This window comes from Cydia splendana, chromosome 4, assembly GCF_910591565.1.
Source record: "Cydia splendana chromosome 4, ilCydSple1.2, whole genome shotgun sequence".
Classification (NCBI taxonomy): Eukaryota; Metazoa; Arthropoda; class Insecta; order Lepidoptera; family Tortricidae; genus Cydia; species Cydia splendana.
In genome coordinates this window covers 18391966-18419779 of record NC_085963.1, presented here as the reverse complement: position 1 = coordinate 18419779, position 27814 = coordinate 18391966, and the positions used below count along the sequence as shown (strand labels likewise).

Genomic DNA, 27814 nt, shown 5'->3' with positions numbered 1-27814 from the left:
TATGAATAATTTGTATATTAATTTATAAAAATCCAATATTAAAAACACTACAATAAATTATCACATTAGGTATAATATTTTACACTTATAGCTAATTAAATAAATCACATTATAAAATCTCACCAATGGCGCAATAAGTATTATTTCTAAGGGTCGACATAATGTTACAGAACCCTGTCCAACTGGTGCTGTTTTTTATGAATAAATGTTTATCACTTTGTATAAAAATAAAACATTAAATAGGTAACTTTGCAATGAACACACTGTATAATATGTATAATATTGTACAATTATCATTTATCACAATTAGGTAATAAAACTAATAAATCACATATTAAAATCTCATTTCGGGCGGGCTATTTTCAATCACCCATAAATCCGACGGTTAACATAATTATTTGTACGGTTCGGTTATTTGGTCACGATATGCCATTCAGCTGCACCACCATCCACCGTCACACTAGGAACAGGTTCATATTCAAAAACGCTAATAGGTATACAGAATAAGTACTAAAGGTGATGAAGCCCACTGCAGTACAGGTGGGTTTGAATAGGCGGGTATATTTAAAGAATTCCTGTTCGGATGAACGTATTTATAGTTCATAACTTTCATAAGTAGGTAATCGTTTATAACTTCCGTAAGAGAAGAAGGCTTGATGCAACCTGTCCACTAACATAACAAATGAGTCGTGAGTCATATTGGGGCCACAGCAGCTAGGCGTTTTCTTCTTTAACCACGGTGACGCGCTCTAGCACGCCGTGCGTGCCGGACAGGCGCACCATGTCGCCCGTGCGGAACATGTCCGTCGCGTTGGCCGCGCCCACTATGCATGGCAGGCCGTACTCTCGCGCTATCACCGCTCCTGCGAACAGTCAACATTAACTCCTCGGGTCTAATATATATTTAGTTAAGTACCTACTCTACAAATTGTTTTTTTTTTTTGGATTTTGAAATAAAGTCACCTCGCAATCGCAAGGGAGGTAAAGTAGTGCAAGTACAAAAAGAGCGAATTTTCGTTGCTCATTTCTCAATACCGACCGGAAAAGGGGCCGTGCCAATTTCAGACCATATAATTATAGATCTCGATCTAGTTTGGGTGTGCTCGACGATGGGAAGTAAAACACTGATTTAAACTTTCACGATAAAGGAGGGATGGGAATAAACGCTTGTAAAAATACATGTTGTAAATAATAAGTATGTGATCAAATCAAGCAGATTCTGCGTCGTAAGGCCGATGACTAGCTTCTGAGAGATTGCGCATACTAACCATGTGAAATGAGTCCCCCTAGTTCCGTGACTATACCAGTCAAGAGAGGGAAATACGGCGACCATCCAATATCAGTCGAGTGAGTTATTAGAACGTCTCCTTGTTGTAGCTGTCCAATCTGGAAAACGATTAGTTTTGTTGTAATGTAAGTCATTAACACTTAACAGTCCTTATTTCGATCGTTTCCATCCGCAACAAAAAAACTATACGAGTGTCAATTAAATAAAAAAAATGGAGTTGAATTTTTAGACAGGCAAGAGTGACGATAGAGAACCATCAAGAAGGGTGCCATATTTACTCAAAGATAGGCGGAAATGTGCGGAGCACTACTGTGGGATTTCTCATTTTGAGAATGATCGGCATAGCACCTCATCAGCGCTGGCCAAGGTTTGGTCTTGGGTCTTAACCCTTTACCAGGCCCCTAAGAACTAGCGTGTCTTCATACGTACTGTATATACTGTTACAACCGTATTGAACGCCTTGTAAACATGTATTTACGAAAGTCGGAGATGTTCCTTTAAACCAGAAATAAAAATGTGGATTACGGTTATCCCATCGCCTGTCTAAGTAATTAACTGTCATACTCGATTTTGTCGTATTAGGGCGAGCGAAGCGAGCCCTATCACTATTCGACAATCTATGCATTCTTGTGGTACACTTTACGGAAAAACTACTGCACTGTTAGGTTTGAGATTTAACATAGTAATTCAAATTCATGTCTAGATGTGTTATCAAACATAAAAATATCATTTTATAAACTTAAAAAAATAAAATAAAGGAATAACACTTTGTATTACTACTAACGCCATCTGTTGGAGAAGTGATGAAATTAACATTCGTGCTAATGTTAAGTAATTATTTGTTTTTCTGACAGATGGCGTTTACGCCATTATCAACGATGAATACAAAAGTGGATTAAAAATTTGGATTCAACCCACTTCGCTTCGCTTGGTTTGATTCCCAATTAAGCAATTATAAGTTTCTGTGAATTACTACTAGAACAATCAATTTTGCTGTATATTCACTGCGGAGGTCAATTTACTCGTATGTTTTGTGACGCTGATGAACTAATCAGTCATGTTGTGTTAGCAAACTTAAATCGGGTATTTTCAGTTCGAGAAACAGTTTTAGTGTTACTATTGCTTGGAACTGCTAAAATTATAAATAAAGATAGCATATTAATACAAACTTTGTGATTTAGGGCTTAGGGCCGATACAGACGGACTACAACCCGAATGCAATTAACTTGTATAGGAACTGCACGCCGACTGCACGCCAATTGCAACGTCGGCGTGAAGTTCAACAAAATTACCCAGAACCCTGGCAGTACCTAGTGGAACTCAGGTTTGGTGCAACAAAGGCACATTACGTTTTGGTCATCCGACTCATCGTGATGAGCACTTAGGAGAGTAATATAGTACCCAAGATATAGCTGATGCTGAACCCTGGTAGTATACATAGTGGAGCTCGGGTTTGGTGCAACATATATAGAAACACGCTGTTTTGGATATCACACTCGCCATGATGATCACTGGGTAGACCAGTACCCAAGATAGCTGTTGCTGAACCCTGACAGTACCTAGTGGAGCTCGGGTTTTAACAACATAGGCATACGCTGTTTTGGTCATCCGACTCGTCTTGATGAGCACTTAGGAGAGTAGTACCCAAGATAAAGCTGATGCTGAACCCTGGCTGTACCTATTGGAACTCAGGTTTGGTGCAACATAGGCACACGCTGTTTTGGTCATGCAACTCGTCTTGATGAGTACTTAGGAAAGTAGTACTCAAGAGCTGATGCTGAACCCTGGCTGTACCTAGTGGAACTCAGGTTTGGTGCAACACAGGCACACGCTGTTTTAGTCACTCGACACGTCTTGATGAGCACTTGGAAGAGCAGTACCCAAGATAGAGCTGATGCTGAACCTTGGCTGTATCTAGTGGAACTCAGGTTTGATGCAACATAGACACACGCTGTTTTGGACATCCGACTCGTCATGATGAGCACTTGGGAGAGCAGTACCCAAGATAGAGCTGATGCTGAACTCTGGCAGTACCTAGTGGAACTCAGGTTTGTTGCAACATAGGCACACGCTGTTTTGGTCATCCGACTCGTCTTGATGATCACTTAGGAGAGTAGTACCCAAGATAAAGCTGATGCTGAACCCTGGCTGTACCTATTGGAACTCAGGTTTAGTGCAACATAGGCACACGCTGTTTTGGTCATCTGACACGTCTTAATGAGCACTTAGAAGAGCAGTACCCAAGATAGAGCTGATGCTGAACCCTGGCTGTACCTAGTGGAACTGTGTGTGTGTGTGTTTATGTGCGGAGCAGCGTGATTACCGCCAGTAGGTGTCCAGACGGGATAGTTTTTCGCTCAATTGTGTGGTATGGACGCAAAAATAAATTCAAGGACATTGGGTCGCTGACCCCTGGTGGTGGTGGTGGCTTCCTTACAAAAAGTACTGGGGCGACCGTGTAGGATGTAATAAGCGCTTATGAAATTGTATACGTATGGATGGATGATGTTGGCAATTGATTATGTCGTCTGGACACGCTTTTAATGGACAAAGTAAAAGCTGTAACTGGCGTACCGGACAGCAACCGGGGTCCGGTTAGTATATTTCTTTCTTGCTCTCACTTATAGCTGAGTTCTAAACGGAATTATTACGTACTCACTCGATCGAACATGAAACAAGCCTCGGATTGGATAAAAGTCGCGGTCCGGTACGTTTCGGTAGAAAAACTCCGCGAGCCCTTACAAAGCTCTGCTTTTTGCTAGTTATATTCTTGATCAGGCGAAGGGATATATTCCTCCCACATCTTATATCGGTTATCATAGTCAAGGTTTAACTCCAAATCTACTACGAAACATTATATCAATCACTGAATCGCTCTAGATTGAACACAAAAACAGTTTTATTACTTACGTGAGTTTTTATGACATGACAAGACAATTTACCGGGCCATGGGAAGAATAGCTCCCGCACAGTTAAACTCTAATAAGGCCATGGGAAATTGTCAACCCACATCCTAATTCTGGTCATACACAATTCTTCTTCTTAGTCGGTACACTCTTGCCAGAGTGGTCGTGGTCATCATTGTGAATCTCGATGAGTGATGCATACACAATAATGCATGAATATTTAGCAATGTTTACGATTACATTACCTTTCAACACTCAAAATCTACAAATTATCAAAAAATTGTTCGACCTATGTACTTCTGTTTCATAGAAATTAAGGAAAGTGTTCGAATTTCTCCGTAGTTTACTGAAATTAGAGTTCAAGTGAATTTAAACGGCTGCCAAAGATATATTACGCGATTTAGAAGCGTGTTGTGAATGAAGATCATAAAATACTATTTTCAGGGATTGACAAAATATTTTGTAGGAGGTTTAGAGTTAAAACTTGACTACGGTAACCGATATAAGATGTGGGAGGAATATATCCCTTCGCCGGGTCTTAGGGTTAATGGCATGCATATTAATAAGACATTAGTAGTGTAGCGTGTGATGAGTGTATACCTCCGAAAGATCTTTCACGACGCAGGCCCGCGCTATGGTCTCGCCCCCGCACACAGACGTGGCCTCGAGGCGCGCGTCGCCGGCCTCCACGCGGGGCCTCGACGCCGGCAGAGGCGACAGCCAGCCCATGTTCAACTCGGCGAAGCGCAGTTTTGACCAAGCAGTGGAATGCTGGTGGCGCTGCATGGCTCTGTAAGTGTTCATATAACATATAGAATAATCTATTGTGTATAATACATAAAAGTAATAATTATACTATGTCAAATCCATAACAGACATTTATCAGATGTCATTTATCATATTGGTTGAAATGAGCAAGAATGTGAGTCAGATTACTATTGCCAGAACCCATATATCGGGTAGATGCTAGATGAACTTTTGGCCTAGCTGCGGAACAGCTTCTTGTATCTTGAAAATGACAACAATAAAATGTCAAGGGTACCTAAGTCTGGGTTCCTTGTCTCAATATACTCCAGCAGCTCGGCGAAGAGCTGGCCTAGCCGTCGGACAGCTTGCCGTATCTAGTCGATAGCCTGGATAATGTGTATTACTATTGGTGCCCTCATAATGTTATTAGTTATTACAACTGGTATATTTATATCTACTCACTTCTTAAGCAAGTCTGGGTTCCTCATCTCGATATACTTGAACAGCTCATGTATGCAGAAGTAGACCAGATTCAGCATCGGGGAGATGCCAACGCTGAACGAGGAGCTAGCTTAGCCGCCGAACAGCTAGCCGTATCTTACATAAAGATGGCTACGATACCGTTGTCCTTGCGCTGTGTACTCACTTTTTAAGCAAATCTGGGTTCCTAGTCTCGATATACTCCATCAGCTCGTGAAGGCGGAAGTAGTAGACCAGGTCGGCTTCGGGAAGGAACCACCGCCGGACGAGGAGCTGACCTAGCCGCTCGACAGCTAGGCGTATCTTGTGGATGGCCAGGATTAGGTGCGCTTTTGTGCCTTCGCGATGCCGCACGGTGCGCCGGCATAGCGGTAGAAGCCAGCTTAGGACTTTCCTGTAATGAACACCGGATATACACATTTGCAGTCCTTTCATTCATGCGTTCTTCGGGCTACAAGGAAGAAAAAGATAACTGTGTCTTAATTTTAGATAAGTTTGTTTTTTTTTACTTTTTTGTCAATTGATAAAGCAAAGATGGATTGCATTACCCGTATAAAGAGATACAAAGAAACCGGAAGATAAAAGTATGTACCTTGTGCTAGATTTCTTCGGTGTTTTTAGTGCTGCGATGATTTCGGCGTCGGTCTTGGCGTGCGATTTGACGGGCTCCTTGGGAGGCCGCATGTTCTGCAAGACCTCCATTAGGTCATCGGGAACCAGGGCCCAAGGTTTCGACGCCAAGTCGAACTGACAACACCAAAATATACGTGGTCAAATGACGTGCTTGAAGGCAGCAACAAGGAAAAAGAAAAGTCAGAAGAACTATAAGTAAAGGACCTTTGTATTTTTTTTGTTTGTAACCTTCAATTGAGTTTTCAAGTTAAAGTAAATCGCGTTGCTTGTAAAGAAAATATAAATGAATGGCCAACCTCCATAATGCATCTATGGCCATGTTTGTTCAAGAACTCCATGACTTCTTTGTGAATATCGGGCAGATTATCCCGTAGCCAGCCGAGCGCGTCCTTAGGTTTCTGCGCGCGGAATTCATCCACCTTGCTGGAGGCGGCCAGCTTGCGGGCCAGGCGGTCCAGCATGTGCGGTACTTCGGCTGACAACACGTCGCCTGAGCTGAGGATTACGCTTATCTCGTTGCATTGCTCGGAGGTGAAATCTGAAAAGTGATTGGATTGGTAGTTTTAGTTAAGGAAATTGCAGCTACTTAGCACGTGCACCGTGCACCTACTTTTGGTTTTGACATACAAATGCGGTAAAGGAGGTTTTTGTGTTAAGATACCAATATCTGGGAGACCGAGCTTTGCTCGGAAAACATATAAAACTCAAAAATGTGCGTTTTCCCAGAGATAAGACCTAGCTAGATCGATTTATCGCGCCCGAAAACCCTCATATAGCAAATTTCATCGAAATCGTTAGAGCCGTTTCCGAGATCCCCGAAATATACATACATATAAATAAATAAACAAAAATTGGCCGTTTAAAGGTATAAGATGTACTTTCTAATCAGAATCTTAACTACATACTTCGTCGTCATTCTCCTCTTGCAACGGGAAAAGGTCTCCCTTTCTTTGTTTTGACGAATCAAAATTGAACAGTCACGTCTAAAAATATCGATACGGAAGAGTCCCATATATGTATGTATTATGTTTTTGGCACTTTGTCCATATCGATATTTATAGACGTGACTTTATCTTTTGGTTTATCGGCGGCTAGAGGTTTGATAGTCTACATTTTACATACCTTGCCCCCCTTCCAACAGCACTGTCATAGCAATAAACTGGCTAGCTGAGCTCGCAGCGCTAGTGCTCATGTGGTTGAACGAGAACCGTCGGATATCTTGGTCTATATCCAGCAAAGCTGCCAGGTAATCTTCGGGTCGGTCAGACTGGAACGAGTCGATGGTCATACGGTCGACCTTCTTGATCGTGTCATTCATGTGCCATTTGGTGAACAGTAAGTCCTGGAAAAAGAAACCTCAGTAAATCAAATGTTATAAGAAATGTATGTACTTTGACCAATACACAACTTGTGTCACGGTGCACATAGCTACGCTATAGATAGGTCAGCGTCTATTATGTAAATTATGTTCCAAGAAAACTGAACCTTGCTGTGGAAGTTATAAATTCGTTAAACTGGAACATACAGGGTCACGCTAAAGATGGTGCCGTAGGCTACCTTGTCAAACAATAAGTAATTCCCGATCAGAGCTAATCGGCATACTTAAGACGCTTTCGTCATATCGTGCAGAGACTGCAGAGGAAACTGAATCTTGTGCTATACAGGATAAGGTCTTTTTACCCGATTCATGGATCGCGGTGGGCTTGTCAGTCCGATGCGGTTCCGGCGGTGCAGAGCTACACTAAAAATACATAATTGTATGGTCGTCGAACACTTTGTCATACCAAACTAAACCATGTTATATACGGGATAAGGTAGTTTACCCGAGTCATATTGAGGATCATGGAGGGCTTGTCGGTCCACTGCGGTTTCCGGCGGTGCAAGGCCACGCTGAAGATACGGTCGTTGGCCACCTTGTGTCCGTGGACTGCCATCTCGATCATGCGGGTGCCCACGTCGATTTCTGATGATACCCGTTTGTATATCGACTGAAACAACAAGTCTGTGGTATCAATGTTATCATTTTTTTGGGAACTATAAGACGTTCAACAATTTATTCGAATCATAAAGGATTCACAACTGGGCGCTACAACGATAATCAGCGACTTGAGTATAAAACATAAAAAAAAAACAAATAATAAAGTAAATAATAAAACTATCGCGTAGGTATGTAATGAATTTCAAATACATCCCTACGTTTCGAACTCTTTATTAGTGTTGGTCAACGGCGGAAAAAACATATTCACCCCTGGCAAAACTACAATGTGTACAAAAATACCCAAATACAAAAATTAAAAATTTAAGGCTGATCATACGTGCAAAATAGGCACATAAATTTAGTTATACATTACAACTACCTATTTTAAGTAACACTACTAGATACACTAGTAAAATGTCTACACCATTGAACACTTTGCTCTCACAGTCCTACGTCTTTCTTGTTCATTTATCTTATCAGATGGACTACTGGATCCCAAACTAAAACCTCGGAACGTTCCGTTAAACTAATTTTATTTCATGAGTAACTAACTTAAATGTAAACATAATGGTGGCCGCATTCGGATGAAAGAAGCGCCGGGCGTCCGTTGGCTCGTTGGCTGGACGACAAATTGCGGGTCACTTCTGGATGAGATTAGCTCAGGACCGGGACAATTGGCGTACTAGAAGAGAGGCCTATACTCAGCAGTGGGCGATAAAGGGCTGATATGACGATACGAGTAACTAACGCGGTAATCGAAGAACAAGAATAAGTAACTCACGTTATACAGAGCCATAGCGCAGCGGCTGTGAGTCACGACGATAGTCTGGTCGAATCCGTTTTCGTTGCTGCCGATCATGCGATCGATGGCTCTTTGTAGCGGTTGCAACATCACGTCATAGCTCAGCGGCGACAGGGCCTTGGGTAACACCTGGTAACAACATAATTGCAATTAAATTTTTCAACAGCAAAAATAACTATAACTGCAATTTGTTTAAATTGTTTAAGACGAAAAATTGGAATACAAGACTCGCAGTAGTTAAAGTCTACGAAATCGATAATTTCCATAGAAGTAGTGTAGTACTATTTACTAGTAGTGTACAGTCGCCATCAGATATATCGGAGTGGCCAAGGCGCTCACAAATATCTGAACACACCTCTATTGCCAGGGCGTTAGAGCGCGTGTTCAGATATTGTGAACACCTTGGCCGCTCCGATTTATCTGATGGCGACTGTACTGTATAGTAGTACTTTTTAGTAGTAGTTTGTACCAATGACAACGCAGACGATTTTAGGTAGACACTTCGGTTCTAAGCTTTACCTTACTCGTCACGATCTGGTAGTCCATTTCGTGGAGTAGTTCTTCTTCCGTCCACCGCTCCAGAGATGTGATGGTTTAAATTTGAAACAAATATACCATCCTACACAATTGTAAAACTTTACCTCGCCAGTGTTAGCGAAGGTGATCAGCTCGTCATCTGACATGATCGGGAAGTCCATCTCGTGAAGTAGCTCCTCTTCCGTCCACCGCTCCAGAGATGTGATGGGTCGAGCTTGAAGCAGGTAGATACCATCCTGCAAAAATTGTATAACAATGTTATATTATTCACACATTTAACAAAAACGATTACAAGACATAATGCCATACAATAAACATCACATCATCACAAACATTAATCTTAAAATCAACATGCTGACTGCAAATCCGTACCTACAGCAAAAACTATTCAACGTCATAGGCAAATAATATGTGAAGGTGTTGAGTCTTTCCGTGACCACAGCTGGTGCAACTCAGCTGAAACGTCGGAATTTAAGGTAAAAACAACTAAATTATATCGCGGTAGACCCGTTTGTGTAATTAAATATGTTAAGATTGGTAACTCAATGTCGCTGCTAAGGCTCTACAAGCCCGTGTAAGGCAGCAAAAGTCCTTATACTAAGAAGCCAGCTTCGGTGTTTAATTTTCCACTTGGCAAGGCATATTTTGGTCGACATCAAACAACCCCTGCATCTAGGTTACAGTGAAGGTTACTTACTTTACAAACAGCCCATTCTATATCCCTGCCAGCGCCCCACAACTCCTCCTGCCGCACGCCCAGCCGCGCCAGCCTCAGCACCTCGCTCTCCGCGAGGCACGGCACTGCCCGCTCGGCCTCCGACACTGCTTGCATCTCCACGCCACCGTCGGCGGCCGACACACGGGACGTCTTCGAGCCGAGAACGATGCTGGATATCGTGAGGACGCCGTCTCGGCCGCGAGAGACGGTTATCGTGTCGGGCTCGACTGCGCCGGATACCACGCTCTAAAAAATACAACGAGATTAACATCTATGTATCTACTTAAGCCTCCAATTCGGAGCATTCCGAGCTGATAAAGTACTTCACGTTTGTGTAATGTCGTCAACTAAGGAACCGAAACTCCTGAAGCTGCAATTGTGTGCGAGTGCCAGAGATTTTAACTTAAAGAGAAATATAAAAGAAATTGGTACTGACCTCGCCAAGTCCGTAGTTGGCAGTGATAAGTAACCGCGATGGGTCACCGGCTGCAGGGTGTCTCGTGAATAGCACTCCAGCGGCGCGCGGAGCCACCAGCGCTTGAACTACCACGCCACCACCGCATAGGCATTGCTGGCCGTTTTGTCTGAAACAAAATGCTTCCATGTATATTTTATCTGTAGGATCGGCTAAAGCAAAAAAACGATAGTCACCTGTTTAGAGAGAAGAGAAACAACCTAATTCAAAATTGGAACTAAGCTAAAAAAAACAACGGGTTGCACTCCGGGAGTGCCGGCAGAAGTGAAAACTCAATGAATGTTGCAGCACTATATATAATTGAGGTTAACGCCATCTAGCGTTAGTTCGTCGCATTACTTGAAACCCCTAAGTACATCACTGTTAGTACTCGAGTTATATTAGTACCAGTTAGAGGGAAACTCACTAGATGGCATTTAAATTAATAAAGATAAACTCATTGTAACAGTTTTTCGATCAGGTCACGTGACACCTGTTACGAGTTTAACATTTTTTCCCCATCACAAAAAGTGCACAGCGCCGCTAAGAAGTTTTCACTTCAAAAATAATTGTGCAAAATTTAGCTAGCACACGGGTCGTCTAAATGGGCATTTTAATCAAAATCTGACGTTAACCTACAACTGTAATATAGCTAATTATAAATATCTAAAACTGCATGACTTCATGTTACAATACCTGCGATAGTACGCGCTAGTGAACGCGAACATAGATCCCCAGCACTTCTGCACCCCACGAAGCACATCCTCCTCGGTACACCCGAGCACGGTCTCGTTCTGCCCGGCCGCGGAGAGAGACTCGCTGTCTTCTCCCACGGCTGAAGACCGAACTGCGAAGCGGAGTTCTGGGCCTAAGCCTGCTTTCACAGCTTTCTCCTTTAAGTCCTTTAACTCCTTCAGAATTTCCTCTTTAATGTCTCCCGTTATTATAGTTTCAGTTATCAATTCTGCTGCCCTGTAAGAGTTTATAATTAGTTAATTACATTATTTATCAGTAAGTATCAAGTATTTTTATCAATAATAGATCTTAAGTTCTCCTCATCGATTTCGATGACGACGACCTCAGCAATTCGGTACGGATTACGCCTATTAGATCTTAGAGAGTGACGCTACAGGCAAGCCACATAGTCAAGTGGAGCCATGATATTTAACGTGCATATAATATAGGATTGTCCTTACGCCGCTCTGGGCTCATCTTTTATTTTAGTAAATAATTTTTACCTAGTACATATTTGTTTGAAGTGTGCCTCTTTGTAATCACCGCCAGCCTTTTCAATTTCTAGAATAGCTTCTTTCAATTTCGGGTTCATATCTAGATGCTTCTCGAGCGCTTTAGTGGTCAAGCAATACCCTGGCGGAACTTTGTAACCCTGAAAATAACTCGAACTGAGCACACTTTGTTCAACCAAACCATAGGATCTAAATATGGTCACGTCTGAAAATATACATACGGACGACAAAGTGGCAAATGTATACACCTTAAAATATGGGCAATAAGGTCGTGTATACTCATATACTTATATATTTTTGGACCTTTGTTTTGTTCGTCTCGATATTTTTAGACGTGACTGTAATCCATCGAGGGCTGATAGACATTAATCAGATTTTTTCTTCCTAAATAAATCCTTAATTCATGTCATATATTACGAAGTAGAAGATAGCAGTGGAATTAAATTAAAGTAGCAACTATTGGAACAGTATCCATCATTGAAACATTTACGTTGAATGTTAAACCATTCAAGATAACACATCATCGTGAATCACCTCTTCATCCTGCATGGACACCATTAGCGACAGCGAAGCACCCTTGCCCCCAACATACTCTGGGCAGGAAGCCACTTTAGACTCGAAGGGGGCGCAGTACGAGACCGGCCCGACTTCGGTCGCTCCGAGCCATTTGAGGGCGCGCGCCGGAGCGAGGCGAACACCTGGTTCTCTTATATCTGAAATAAACCATATTTTAATATACCTAGTTACAACAAGCTAAGTTGGCAGCGATTTTGATAGCCCAGACGGTGCAAGTCTTATTTAAACGTCATGATTTCATAGACGTTGGACGTTTTAACCTTTTCGACGCCGTATCAAACATAATAGCTGTCACTCGGACGCCACGTCACCGAAGTGTGAAAACTGAAATTGAACTTTATGCATATGCACGTAGGTCTATGTTGCTCTGTGATCTGTGACCGATTAATCGGTCTTTGGCGTTGAACCTGCGGTGCGGATATTTATTTATTTTATTTGGGATGCTTATAGGGTCGTTCTCGCATTTCGTGCAAATCGGTGTTTTAGGAAAGTTACCAAAAATGTGGTGGCGTTTTCGAATATCTGTTAATGCAAGGTTGTAACATAGGGCCTAAAGTATATGTCTCTCCAATGAACAATTCTGAAAAGGTAGGTATTTTCTTTATATGTACAATTAACACCCAATTTTTTCATTCATCTCTACATGTAACGCGTGAAGGTATAACTTTGACCTACATTTTAACCTTAAGATACTAAAAATAGGAAACTCGTTGTTTGTTCAATAAATGACTAATATAGTTATGTTTTAAATCGTATAATATTAAAAGCTACAAATTATTAATAAAAACTATACAGCGTTATAAGTGATGGTTCAAGTAATTTCTTCATACCGACGCGAGAAATGGATTAGGTATATTTTGCTGTATAGCAAGGGTATATAGCGCCCACCGCCGATGCAACACATTGTTCGTCAGTCAGTTGGTCGAGTGCTCTCGTAGCGGACGCTCTTATGTCGCTGTTAGCGAAAATATATACGATCTTTCGTGTCGGGAAGGAGTGTGGTTCTCGTCAGTCTTCATCGCCATCGCGTGATTTATGCAGTAAGTACCAAGTGTACATTATTATAATTATACGTAATGAGGTGTTTTTGTGTTGCCTTTCAGATGGTTTATTCTGCAAAATTAAGGTCTGATGCCAACTGATGTAGGCGACAAAAACTTCCAAAACTTCATTCATATCGGTTTCATTCACTTCTTTTCCTTCCAATTTTACTGGGGAAGGTAATGAACGACTTAAGAAGGTAATGCTAATAATATACGAGGCAGTGCATTTTATGGAAAGAGGCTTAGTTATAATAAATATTACGTTGTTATAAACATTTAAAACTGTATGTGATAATAGGGGAGCCCAACCGGGGAGTTTTTGGATTTACTCGAGCGCAGTAGAATGACATAAACTTGCCGCTCTGTTACCTCTACTTGGGTCATGTCTTGAGTACTTCTGTGATACATAAGTTTTGAATGTGTGGGGTTCGTCTGATAAATATTAATCTTAAGAAAGAGTATATTATAACAAATCTGACAAACCTACTTGTCAGATTGTTATAATATACTCTTTTTAAGTTACTATGTGGTTAACCTTATCGGACAGGTATATTGTGTATTTTCCAAATGTCAGACATTAATCGGCGTAGGTAGTATTGTTTTAAGTATTTTTCTGATCTCTAATTTAGGTAAATATTTGCAAAACTCGCCATTAAAATAATTGATATGCAAGAGATGATAATTATGTAACAGTTTAAAATAACAAACTGATCAAAGACTGATTAATACTTTGTGTAGTTTCTAAATAAAAAAAAAATATTTGTTATTTTAATCTTATAATGGAAAAAGTTGTATAGAACTATGTAACACAATGGTCGGTTACTTACAACAAAATAATTTTGGTTCTTCAGAGGTTTAGAATATTAACATTTTAAAAAGAGTTATTACTCAATTTTAGACATTTATTTAGCTATGGTTAATATTCATCCACTTAAAACTATTTTCTAAAATATAGAAATTCAGAGAGGAAATTTTTTGTGTTTCGTAATGTTGTAATTCGGTTTTTCGTACATCGTCCACTATCCTCTATACAATAAACCCTTCTTTGAAGACGTTTTATGACAACTTTTCATGATTACATTTGTTACATAGTTTTGTAAAACTATTTTGTATATATTAACTCATATTTATAGGGTCTATCGTGAATTTATTTTATTACCAGCAAAATGTCAAAACAGAGATTTGTGCAACTACACGACGAAAAGTGTATGAAAAAGTTTAGACATCAAATTTTCAAACCACCCACTACACATAATGTTAATTATTGTATTGTTTGTTTACCCCAAACTTTTTCATACACTTTTCGTCGGGTAGTTGCACAAATCTCTGTTTTGACATTTTGCTGGGACATCAGTTAGCCGCGACCATGACCAGTGAAACTTGAATCGAAACGTCGGTAAATAAAGGTAATAAAATAAATCGCGATAGACCCGTCTATAAATGTGAGTTAATATGTTTTTTCTATGCTAATTTTTGAAAATTTGAAAACTATGTCTTATGGGATGTGGTGCGCAGATGATCAAACCGATTTGACAAACACTTGGGGTTGACAATCCCGACTTATAATGATAAGTAAATGGTCAATGTACCATCTAGCATGAACATTATAAGTCGGGATTGTAAACCCCAAGTGTATGTCAAGTCGGTTTGATCATCTGCGCAGTGCTTAAGACACATGTTTTTAATATTGTTGATTTTAATTAGTGTTAATTTTCTTGAAATAAAGTTTTTTATGTCCGATTTCATAAGTTTTTTTCATTACCATCCACTGATAAAATTACCATCTCGGCCGATTTCATTACCAGCGCGTAGTTCATTACCAGTAGCCTTATAAAATGAAAAGTAATAAGGTTACAAAGGTGCCTTTAGCAGAAAAGTGTTAATAAATGAATCCACACATTGACGAAACCCAAAAGTTTACCATTTAAAAGAAAAAATACAAATCGAGAGAATATCACCGATTTGCACGAAATGAGAGAACGACCCCTTACTGCTTAATATACATAGGTTAATGACTATATCGACTATATCGGTCATTGGCGTCCAAAAGGTTGGCGTCATAATTTCATAGACGTTGGACGTTTTAAATAACACATGCACTGTCTGGGCTAAAAAAATTCAGTCAATTAAACAATTTCGAAACAAGACAGATTTAAATTTATTTAGCTGGTGGCCCATGTTCCGTCTACATCGAATGTCATTAAGGTCTGTTTTATAAAGAATCGTAAGTTACTTATGAGGTGCAGCAACGCTGTCGAGTATGTTATGTTGGCAACAAACCATTTCTTCTTGTACAGTCAGCAGCAATAGTTGCTAAGAGGGCAAAGTGTTCAAAATGATTTTGACGCGACTTTATTGTTAAGAGAATAAGAGCGCGTCAAGATAATTTTGAACACCCCGCCCGCTTAGCAACTTCTGCTGCTGACTGTACCTAATATAAATGTAGGTAATTCTGAGAATCCTCGATCCTCACCTGTCGGTTGGTAGCCCATCTCCAGAATCCCCGTGCCGGGTTCCCCATTGATTTCCACCACAAGCGTGCGATACACCATTTCTTGCTGATACGGCACACCGCTGAACAACTGTCCGCCTTCAGAGTTGATCCGTATCACTAATTTTAGGTCCCTGTTCTTTGCTGAAAAATTTAATTTTGAGTCACTGATTCATCATGAAGGTCGCAGTTGCTGGCTTATTTTTGTGTGCAAGTGCGCTAAAATGTTGGAGCCGAGCACGCACAACGTCACGCACACGTCTCTCATAAGGAACCGCCGGCCTAGCCAAGGTGACAATCGCTATCGCTACGACATCGAAACGCTTTGTGTCTCTCTATCACTCTTTCATAATTAGTGCGACAGTGGCAGTTGCGTTTCGATCACTACGGAGCCAAAGCGATTAGCATGTTGGCTACGCGGCCTGTATAGGTATTACAACGCACACCCGGTTGTGCACAGGTCTTTATAGTTTCCACCGATACATCATTTTATACATACGATAACTCTTTATATTAAAAACATCTCGACCAATGGAACTTACTGCTAACGTTGATCGTGTAAGACTTCGGTACACTGACCGGTAGCTCGCAAAAGTCTGACATGACGAAATCGGTGGCCGTGATACTTTGCACTTGGAAGTCCGGGAATCGGACACACCCAGAATAACACCTGTAAAGAACATTTACTATAGTGGGTCAAGCAAATCTTGTCAGTAGAAAAAGGCGCGAAATTCATATTTTCTATGGGACGATAACCCTTCGCGCCTACATTTTTTAAATTTGCCGCCTTTTTCTACTGACAAGATTTGCTTGATTTTATAAATTTGTAATAATAAGGATTTTTTGCTCGATTTAATAATCTCCATCAAATTAGCAAGGCAGAATATGATATAGGAAGCTTACTAATTTGAATTTAAGTTCTGAGTATTATAATTTTTTACAGAAAAGAAGACAACAGGATTGTTTTTAAAGGGCTACAAATATAATGACCACCAAAAAATACTTTGGTACCCTAAATAAAAAAATCATGCTTACCAAAAAATATTACTGAACACCAAAAAAATAAGGCCTAAAAATACAAAAGTACCACCATTTTAATTACGACTGCACTTCAAATTGTATTCAAATACCAAATATATTGAATGATCACCAAAAATCATTAATTATCACCAAATCTTGAAGAACAAATTAATGCGATATTTTCACCTAAATAAACCACTATGTTTACCAAAAAATGTATACATATTACCAAATAAAGTAAACTGATGCCAAAATTACTAGCCCCTCCCGCTCAACCCCCCGTAGCCCGCACCGCATACCTACCTAACCTAATCTACTTTTCTAGTAGCATTTCGTTATGCTACTAGAAAAGTAAGTTAAACTGCTATCACTTAAGTGGGTTAGGTTAGCACTGCGACCCTTACAGAAACGAAATGGTACTAAAAAAGTAGGTTAGGTTAAGTTTCAACTGCTACCCATACAGATACGAAACGCTACTAGAGAAGTGGGTTGGGTTAGGTTTGAACTGCGACCCTTACAGAAAAGAAATGCTACTAGAAAAGTGGGTTAGGTTAGGTTTGAACTGCGACCCATACAGAAACGAAATGCTACTAGAAAAGTGGGTTAGGTTAGGTTTGAACTGTGACCCTTACAGAAACAAAATGCTACTAGAAAAGTGGGTTAGGTTAGGTTAGAACTGCGACTGTTACAGAAATAAAATGCTACTAGAAAAAGGTGACGAAGTGGATTAATTAATTTAATAGGATAACGATATATTAAATATTTGCACCTTCGAGCAACACGGAAGGGAGGCGGCATTCGCACTATTTCCCCTCTGCCGAGGTACAAGATTAGCGCGTCAATCTAATCTAGCGCGGGTAATAAAACTAGTTGCACTTGGATTTTTCACTAGACCTAGTCCAGACGCGCGCGTGAACACTGCTGCACAAAAATGCCTGTTTGCTCGGTTTTTTGTTATAAAAAGAGGTCGGGGATATCAAATTTACAAAAAGAAAGTGTTACATTTCACATGTAATATTTTTTTTACATATCATACGTTTAATTACATTCTAACACAATTATTATATTTTAGTCTCATGTAATTGTTGGATTTATCGATTTTGCTCGCTCAGTACAAATTGCGGATCGGTCGAGCGACAAATCCGACTTCTCATCTCTCAGAACATACTTCAACGAAAACGTGTTAGTGTGCGTGTTGTGACACTTGTCACTCGTCCGTACACAAAAAGAGATCGAGGTTTGCAAGATTTGTCTTTGACGTGTGTCATTTTTTATGTATTTGTGTCGTCATTACAGATTGGATTTTGTATGTAAGTGTGTGAGAAGTGCGACTGTGTGCACCTTTCCCCCCGCGAAAAATGGCAGAAAGATTTGTACGGTAAGATATCGCTTGGGCCCCTCCCTTCCGATGTGTCGGAAGCCGGTGTTGCTCGAAGATTTGCACATTTTAAATTAAAATGTGGTTACAATTTTTGTGATCATTTACTATTTTTGCGTTTACAATGATTATTTTGGAGTAATTTGCTTTAGTAGGATAGCAAGATTTAATAAGCAAGATAATTTGGTTATCATTTTACATTAAAATGGAGTTCTAATTTTGGTGGTCATTTACTATTTTTGGGTTTACAATGATTATTTTGGTGTCAATTTCTTTAATAGGATAGCAAGATGTAAAAATTTGGTTATCATTTCACATTAAAATGGGGTTTGAAATTTGGTAATCATTGACTATTTTTGGGTTAATAATGATTAGTTTGGTGTCATTTCCGTTAAAAGGATAGTAAAATGTAATAAAATTGGTAATCATTTCACATTAAAATGGTGTTATAAATTTGGTGATCATTCATGATTTTAGGGTGGTAAAATAGATTTTTTTGGTATTAAATTTTACTAAATCTGGTGATCAGTTAAATAGCAGCCTTTTTAAAGCCTAACCAGTAATATATGATCATTGTCAAGAAGGCGCTGTTACTCTCTTGTATAGGGTGACAGTTCCGAATAGTATGAAAAAATTAGTTCCAGTGAAATTCCGCAACATGGCGAGTGATCATATATTCCTGCGGGCTCAGCACGGTTCCATTTTTATCGACTATCACTATGCGCGTCCCTTTCGCACTTACATACTTGTTAGAACGTGACAGGCATGGTGACAAGGGATAAAAACGCGACCGTGCTAAGCCGCCTGGTCAGGCTTTACTATCTACCGTATTATTATTGAGATTACTAAATCAATATTTTTACGAAAAGGTAATTCATATTCAGTTTTAAAAAGTAAGACTTGAGTAAACCTCTTCCCAATTGTGAAAATAAACGATTAACTCACTGCGTCAAAATATTCTTGTAAGACACCGCTTTAAGCTTTACGGCGGTACCATCTTTAGCCGCTACCATTATGTCCACCGTTCTCCTCAGACCTTGGTAGCCATGCGGTGCCCATCTACGCTCCTTCACTCCACGGACCTGCAGATCGTCAGAATATGCTTTAAAATACGTCCAATGTCTGATATAAGGTTCATCCCATGATAGATACTATAGCGGACGGCCCACTTGCCAATGTCATCCACCGAATGCTTGCTACCATTATTAGACCGTCAGTAATGTCAGTACAAGGTAACGGGCCCCAAGTTCGTGTTAGTACGTTATTTCGTTAGTTTTGTTTCTGGCGCAAATAATAAGGAATTCAAATATTTTTTATTCAAATTATACATATGAAAAAATCTGTATTATTTAATCTCTTCAATAAAATAATAACCAATATTTTAGTGATTAAACTGAGAGTAATACGACGGTCGAAACTGTCAGACGGCCGCGAACAGCTGTGTTGTATGCGTGCACTTTTTTTTTAGGCGTAAGGGTCGCGCTCTCTTGTTATAGTGATAGCGGTACAGCCTGAAATTCGGGAATCAGCTGCAAATGGTGGTAAAGGTATGAAAATCGGCAAGATTAATCTTTAGGCCATTTGAATCAATTTGACCAGTAGCACCACAAAAAAAAAACGGAAAGGAGTTATGACGACATCTTTTTTTTGTATGGAAAATAAAAAAAAAATGTTCAGAAACCTATCGTGTGTGGTATTAAATGAAAGGGCATTTTGAGCCGGTTCTAAAAATATATCACATTATTATATTTCCGTCACTTGCATTCAATGAAAAGAAAAAAAATGAAATACAAGCCCTGGTAAGGGCATTTATTTGTGTGTTGATGATGATGAACACACAAATAAATGCCCTTACCAGGATTCGAACCTGGGACCTCCTGCTTCATAGGCAGGGTCACTATCGACTAGGCTAGGAGGCCGTTTCATTGATAGATTGATAGATCACAATTTGTAATAATAAAAAATTTCATAAAAATACTAAAACTAAATATTTTCGAAATTAATTTCTTGGGGTTAGATATAAGGATATTGTGTATTACTTGAGGTATATTTTACAAAAAATAATGCAACGGTTTCGTATCTGGAGGAGCCCAAAATTGGTATGTTTTGAAAATTATTTTTATTTTAATTGAATGCAAGTGACGGAAATATAATAATGTGATATATTTAGAACCGGCTCAAAATGTCCTTTCATTTAATACCACACACGATAGGTTTCTGAACAATTTCTTTTTATTTTCCATACAAAAAAAGATGACGTCATAACTTCTTTACGTTTTTTTTATGGTGCTACTGGTCAAATTGATTCAAATGGCCTAAAGATTAATCGTGCCGATTTTCATACCTTTAACACCATTTGCAGCTGATTTTGGTCAACCGCTAATACTATTAAGATTATAGGAAGGAAAAGCTAAACCCATTCGAATAAAAGTTTTTGGGAGTGTTTCTGTGGGTTCCTTAGTAATTGATTTGATAAGAAAAAAGATTGAATATATGCATAGAAATACCATAAAATTGCAATAAATCGACTCACGAAATAGCGGTCATTTTATTTTACGTATGTGTCTCCTATTTCGTGCCACTAACGAATCAAGGATTTTCTAGATACATTTTGAGTGCTTGTTTTTAAATATAACAACGAAGATAATTAAAAAAAGTAATTAGAAAACAATTAATGTAGTTCATGAAGTTTCGTATGAGCGAAATTCGGTATATGTTTTTTTCACTAGAATTCTCATAAAACGAGTTTGAATGTGACCCGAGTTAAAATTTTTTAAGGTATATTCCACGTGTACTCATATTAACTACTAGCACAATTTTATTTATAATTCCATTTATTTGATTTATTTTTGTGTGTGTTTATATTTAACGTATAAGATAGTTAAATTTTTATTTGTAAATATTTTTCTTTATTTATATAGTTCGGCTTTTAATCAAGTATTAAAGTACCCATATGGTTTACAAAGTCTTAATTCAACCATTATAGTCGACGAGTACAAAAAACTTGAAACTAGCTCTCAATTTAACATTTTTTTTAAATATTATTTTTAATTTGACCATACAATTACTCGTAAGTAGGTAAGACCTTTAAATATTTAAAATTATTATCAGCAAATTATCACCAATTACTCTAAGAAAATTTATTCCGAAACAGGGGACACGAATTCACGAACTTAGGAGCTGAGCTAAATTTGTATCACGAAATGGGAGCCAAATAAGAGGTTTACGAAAAAATTCATTTAACTTACTCAAAAGCTTTCAAGGTATTGATATACTTAGTAATATTAAAAAAATATATACAAACTCTCAAGAGCCTTAACCTGCCGAAACAGGGGCCCTTTACCTTATACCTTTTGTGAGAGCCTTATCCTAGGAACTTTCTCGTTTACCTGCAAGTACTCGCTCGTAGTCGCCACGTCCTGGTCGAAGACCTCGAACCGCCCCTGCACCGCGCCCCATCGCAACCAGCTGCCGTCTTCCCATCTATCCCTGAACAAATATTCTGGTTGTTATGTGACTGGTTATTTTATCGCGGCTGTGTCTACGTTCGGTAACGAGTGTTGTTAGTAACATAAACAAATAAAACGCCAAAAAAACTTCAACCCGACTACGGTCGATCGTAAAAAAAACCTCGGATTTTTAAGGAAAAATCTTGAGCCGCATACAGTCTTTATCGTAAAAAAGCCCATCTCTGTTTTTAAGCAAGGAGAGTTGGTCTGTTAATAACTCTGCACAGACAGACTTTGAACTCCAAAAGTGAAAAAGTCCATACTTTAAAGTGCCACTAAATAATTCATATTTTGATGTTATTGGTAGCTCTTCAACCGTCACTGCAAAATCTGTGCCGAGTCAGCTTTGGTCCAACTCTAGACAAAATTTGCAGCGGTCCTCAATCTATTATAAGTATATTGCTCGATAGTAATACTGAGGAAGTTGCCTCAGAGATATGACGTCTAATGTAGAGCCTCGAAAATTCCTTAAGGGCCCGATATAAATACCTACCTAATAGTTATTGCCCTTATACTATGATATAATATCAGTGATGCTATATTTAAACATCAATCTGATAAAACACTCAACAGGTAGGTATACCTATATACAAATAAGGCATAAGTGGCATATCGTTGGTACTTAACCTAATTCCTAAGGATTTATCAACAACTCTGCTTCCTCAAACACATCATGTGCGTAATATGTGCAATCGTAAAATATTATTTGCTTTACCTAATAATTTGGCAACATAATGACAAGCGATTACCTATTTTGGTACGCAAATCGCTTTGTTTATCTACCCATTATCCCTATATTGACAGAGCAGAAAATAATTCCACGGATATAAGGCCACCAGGCCACGATAATGATTTTGGTAGTATTACTAGTATTTTTATTTATAATCAACATCTCGAAGCCGGTTAATATTCCGGTTAATTGAAGGACTCGGTCTTAAGGAATGACCAAAGAGAGAGAACTCATTCCATGCTAATCAAGTTATGGAAACATTGAACTACAAAAATACCCGTGCCCACGGCGCGCGGCGGCAAAACGCTTCTTAGCGTAATACTAGCGACCCGCCATGGCTTCGCGCGGGTTACACAAAACCTTGACAAATTATACACCTAAACCTTCCTCAAGAATCACTCTTTTGATAGGTGAAAATCGCATGAAAATCCGTTCAGTAGTTTTTGAGTTAATCGCGAACATACATACACACAGACAGACGCGGCGTGATGGATTTTATAAGGTGTACCTAGTGATTGCGGATGCTGTTAATGTAACCTTCATTACAGTCAGCAGATCAGAGTGACCAACCAAATATATCGGAACACGTCCATTTGGTTACAAAGGTGTTAAATTTTGGCCATTTTGGCCCTCACTTATTTAAGTAAAGTTTATATTGGCTCGCTTGCGCCCATGATCATGACGCGCGTTTCCTCAATCCCCAGGGGTCTTAATGAATACCTACAAATAATTAAATTCTTATTAATCTTATTACGGAACTACACTACGATAACGATTAAACGATAAATTTCGAAATTCGATTATCTTGACAAATTATATGTTGATTGTTTCAATAAGAGATAAGGGTCCAAACACCTGCAGGTCGATCTTCTGATAATCAAAATTTTTGTTGAAGTATGCCCTGATCGGTTTATGTAAATATAAACCATCAAAAACATAAATGTGAAATGAGAGCCTTTGTCACGGACTTTGTTGAGCCATTTAGGGTTTACTTTACATTGGACATTTCATACCGTTAGTATCATAGTATCGACAACCAAAGCTTGAACCCAGCTTGAATGGCTCAACAATTAAAGTCCGTTAATGTACTGTAGGTAGGGTAATTCGCCAATAACTGGCCGGTTTTAGTAACTGGCCACCTTATACTAAAATGAATTCTATTTATAGGTACATAGAATTCATTTTTAGTTTCGGGCGGCCAGTTACTAAAAGTGGCCAGTTACTGGCGACGAATTACCCTAGTACGATTATTTTAAATACCATCACTCACAAAATATTGGGCCAGTCCCCGTCCCGCCAAGGCTCGAGCGCGAGCGCTTCTGCTGCTAACTCATTGCTCCAATCTTCGGGATACCGCACTGGTTTCGACGCCGCTACCCAACTGTAACAAAAGAAATAATAGTAAAGTATATAAAGACGCTAAGCACCGAGAATATCGTACATTGACCCGCCTTTTCCTATCTCTGTCGCACGCGCTTAATTATATGGCGGTCACCACCATAAGGAAACTACTCAAAATTTGCATAAAATTACTTTGCCACTCTTGTAGATAAAATGCAACTTTCTCATCAGTTTTTGAAAGAGAGCCTTCATATACGATCTGGTGTGGTAAATATAACTATTTCAAACCACACTCAGGGGCGAGAGGTAGGTACAGTACAGACGATTGGACCGAGTATTTGGTATAAATGTTTACAGAAACAAAGCCTGTCAATTTGCAAACATCGCAAGGTGTCTATCAAGATTATTTTTTAAACAAAAAAAAAAAAGAAGTACGTTACTTTGTTCCTCTACGAAGATCCTAAGCTATGACTATGGTGGTGGTCAAATATAGGTACTTATATATTTCTTGGCAATATTGACTTACAGGGCATTGAACTTAGCGTGATGTGTAGTGTTGTCCCCAACTTTGGTGACGAGGCCGTTGTAGATGATCCTCAGGCGTGTGTGTTTCTCTAGCACTTGTATCTTGAGGCCTCCTGCCTGCCACGTTCCATCGGCGGCCTCCCAAGCTCCTACTGCGGTGTCTGGGTGATCTATAGTAACAGTAATTATATTATTTACAATTTGCTTGGTTGTTACACAATATTGACAACACAACACAAATGAGAATGAGAAAATAAGCAATTCTTAAAATTAGTAGCAAAGGATTATTACTGTAGTCAGTACCTAGTAGAGTAACATCCAGGAAACGGAAAACGAGCCCTTCAAATAACGTACTTAAGAGATGCAAGTAGCATAAGCTTAGTACCTATTTATTCCTTTAGATTTTTTTTTATAGAATAGTGTATTAATGGTTACCCAAACGGGTGGGATTTGTAATGACATTTCGACAAAATACACTGGTTCCGGTCTGCCGCATCTAAGATTAGGTACGTCTTTGTCGTGAATGACAAAAAGCGTCTAATAACCATAACCTGTTGGTGGCTATACGTTTTATTATTATCGAGGAATAGTAGTAGCAGGTATCTATTGTCAGTTATTCTCTTTTAAGAAACTCCTCTAAACACCTTTCAATCACTACACCTTATAAAACAACGTCACCCGCCGCGTCTGTCTGTTTGTATGTTCGCGATAAACTCAAAAACTACCGAATGGATATTCATGCGGTTTTCACCTATCAATCAATAGAATGATTCTTGATGAAGGTTTATAGGTGTATAATTTGTTAAGGTTCTGTGTAACCCGCGCGAAGCCGGGGCCGGTCGCTATATAATTTACCTTTAGTCTAATCAATGAATGCTGCAATTTCCTGTAGGTACGATTATAACGATAGTATGTACCCTGGTACTACTAAAACCTTGACTGCGACTGACCTCGACATGTTACCGAAAACAATGTTGTAGGTACCTGACACTTTCGACTTCATCGATATTTATTGCAGTCCAAAACGTTATTTTTCGCTTGGCTAAATCTGCGATTTATTTTGCAACTGATAGGCCCCGCCGACTTTGAATTTACATTCTTTAAACTGTCTAGAAATCACTAGACTTATATAATTAAATTTATTAAGTAGCTGATGAAATCCCATTGAAAACCAGCTTGCAACATCCTACCTTAACAAACATCCAAAAATAGAACATTTTAATTAGCTCTATACCTACCTATTTATTCCCGTGTTCCTACAAATAAATGTCTAGCTAGGTAATTCATAATTAACGAAATTATGACACTGTCTTCGGCCTTTTCAAATAAATTTGATGTTTATTTCATTCCCCCACTCCCGATATCAATTGGTAGCTGTCTGTTTAGGTCTAGCCCAGTTGATGATCAACCACGGTCAACTCAATATGGTCATACGAACGTGATGTCACGTAGCAAATGCGCAGTTTTATCTGCGGAGTACGAAGCTATAATTATTAGGTATAGGTGATAAAACTAGCAAAACGACAAGAAAAACTGACATCCATTTAAATAAGTAAGAACTGCAACAATGCTGCAGAAAATATTGACCCAAGAGACGCATAACTAATGAAGGTGGTGCGTATCTTATCTACTGTTGCCTCAACGTGAAATACTTTACCGATGATGGAATTCTGGATCGTAGTAAGCACGTAGGAAGTATAGCATAAATAATGGGATGTCGAAGTACCTACTTTTAGGACCTCATTACAACATCACTGATTTTTTACAGAATTCAAGACATTCTTCCCGTGAACAATTACCTATGTGTATTGCCGTTAAGAAGTGCAGCTAACTATAACCATAGGATTTTAACAAACAATGAAAAACAAGCGATATATCTGTGATTTGATGTGACATGCATGATTGTTTTGATTGTACCCAAATTACAAAGAAATCGGATTAGTACTCTTTAAATTCAATTTTATATCGCTCTAGCGAAGTTAATGTAATCGTGAAATGATTTTGAAAAAAAAAACATGTGCCCCCGGCCATTCGAACATACATATAATATTTTATAAACTTTATCTCTCACGTAAGTACTCGCTCAAACTCACGTAATTCGGATCCGTTTTGAGTATTCGATTAAGTTACGTTTAGTTTATAAAAGTCAAGGTAATAGATATGGAAGACCGCACATTAATTTATCCGTGACATAGTAACAAGGTCGACTTACGTAGTAATTTGTAAGCGCTCCCGTCCGCTAGCTTCACGTAGAGAGTGATTTCTGCTAACGGCTTTTTTCCAGCCAACTTGCGTATTCCGAGTAACACGGTGGGTCCCTGTGGTGACGTGGCTTTGATGCTGATGCTGTCTAGGCCCTCGGACGAGTGGGTGGGAAGCGGCGAGTCTTCTGTTAGGGTTGTGGCCTTTCTTCGGGACTTCCATCGTCTGACAGCCCAACGCGCGCAGATCAGCTTTAGGTGATAATTCCATCCTGTACAGCACAAAATTATTAAATACCTGACAGTAGACACGATTACTTCAGTAGAATTGATTCGTCATTTTAGGTAAGATGGTAGGCTCAGCTACTATTTAACCGTTTATTTAGCAAAAGATTTTTCTTATTTGAATCAAAATTACATAGATACTTAATGCTTGGTTCAGGTATTATTTTTAGTTCTTATTTTAGTGTTGTAGGCAATTGCATTGCGGGAAAGCACTGTACCTACGGTGATTTAAGAATTATGTTATCAAAGTATTATCTGAAAACGATTAAAGATAATGTGTCGCTTAACAACAATTACATACAACATTATTAAAAAGGTCAGTGGCAATATTTCACAGAGATAAGAAAATCTCATTACAATTTAGTTTAGAACCTAGAATATCTACGTTCTAAACACCTACCTAGTACCTTCCTACTTATATCTACTTAAACTTTGATAGAAATTGTTATTTGTTTTTATCACTTTCTATATTTATTGGCACAGGTATAAAGCCATTTTTGTTTATTTTCTTGAGTAGAACTCTTTATAGGAACAGAGTTGGTTGAAAAAAAATTGCAAATATTTAACTATCTTTAGCAGCTAGGTAATACCTACCTACATTACAAACCAAGACGCCTGAAAAAACTTCATAAACTCGTATAGTATTAAAGACTGACCTGGTGATCTGTAGGGTCCTTTTCTTGCTGATGCTTTCCTAAATAATAACAAATACGACACCAATGCCGCCGTAGTTAAACCGGCTGATAATAACAGATCGAAGAGAATCATGTCTATTTACTACTATCGCAAAAATTATACAATCACTTATTACTTTTAATGTCTGACCCACCTATCTATCATTATAACTTTTATCTCTTGATAAAGCTGGTCGTAAAAATCCGGGAGCGCGTTTTTTTGTAAGCGACCGAGCAGCCGGCCGCACCGA

General features: G+C 39.0%; 1 protein-coding gene across 1 annotated transcript; it reads right to left on the bottom strand.

The window, feature by feature from the left end:
* Positions 1-576: 576 nt before the first annotated feature.
* Positions 577-27814, bottom strand: LOC134790149 (putative phosphoenolpyruvate synthase). Its single transcript, XM_063760947.1, has 23 exons — positions 27546-27814; positions 26616-26876; positions 24405-24573; positions 23808-23918; positions 21688-21787; positions 19244-19380; positions 16443-16570; positions 15883-16044; positions 12325-12503; positions 11782-11930; positions 11240-11515; positions 10526-10673; positions 10069-10335; positions 9476-9607; positions 8814-8963; positions 7878-8042; positions 7177-7396; positions 6351-6592; positions 6014-6168; positions 5588-5815; positions 4795-4984; positions 1269-1386; positions 577-863 (listed from the first exon to the last, which is right to left on the bottom strand). The coding sequence occupies exons 1-23, from the start codon at positions 27655-27657 to the stop codon at positions 715-717; spliced, it is 3948 nt and encodes a 1315-aa protein (XP_063617017.1). The 5' UTR covers positions 27658-27814; the 3' UTR covers positions 577-714.

What these genes read in the sequence shown, in the direction of transcription:
- LOC134790149 (XM_063760947.1), bottom strand. Translation starts at nt 27,657, where the DNA reads ATGATTCTCTTCGATCTGTTATTATCAGCCGGTTTAACTACGGCGGCA. An exon ending in AGGACCCTACAGATCACCAG is followed by an intron (nt 26,877 to 27,545) that starts GTCAGTCTTTAA and finishes TGTGCTGTACAG; the next exon opens with GATGGAATTATCACCTAAAG. An exon ending in GGGGACTGGCCCAATATTTT is followed by an intron (nt 21,788 to 23,807) that starts GTGAGTGATGGT and finishes ATATTTGTTCAG; the next exon opens with GGATAGATGGGAAGACGGCA.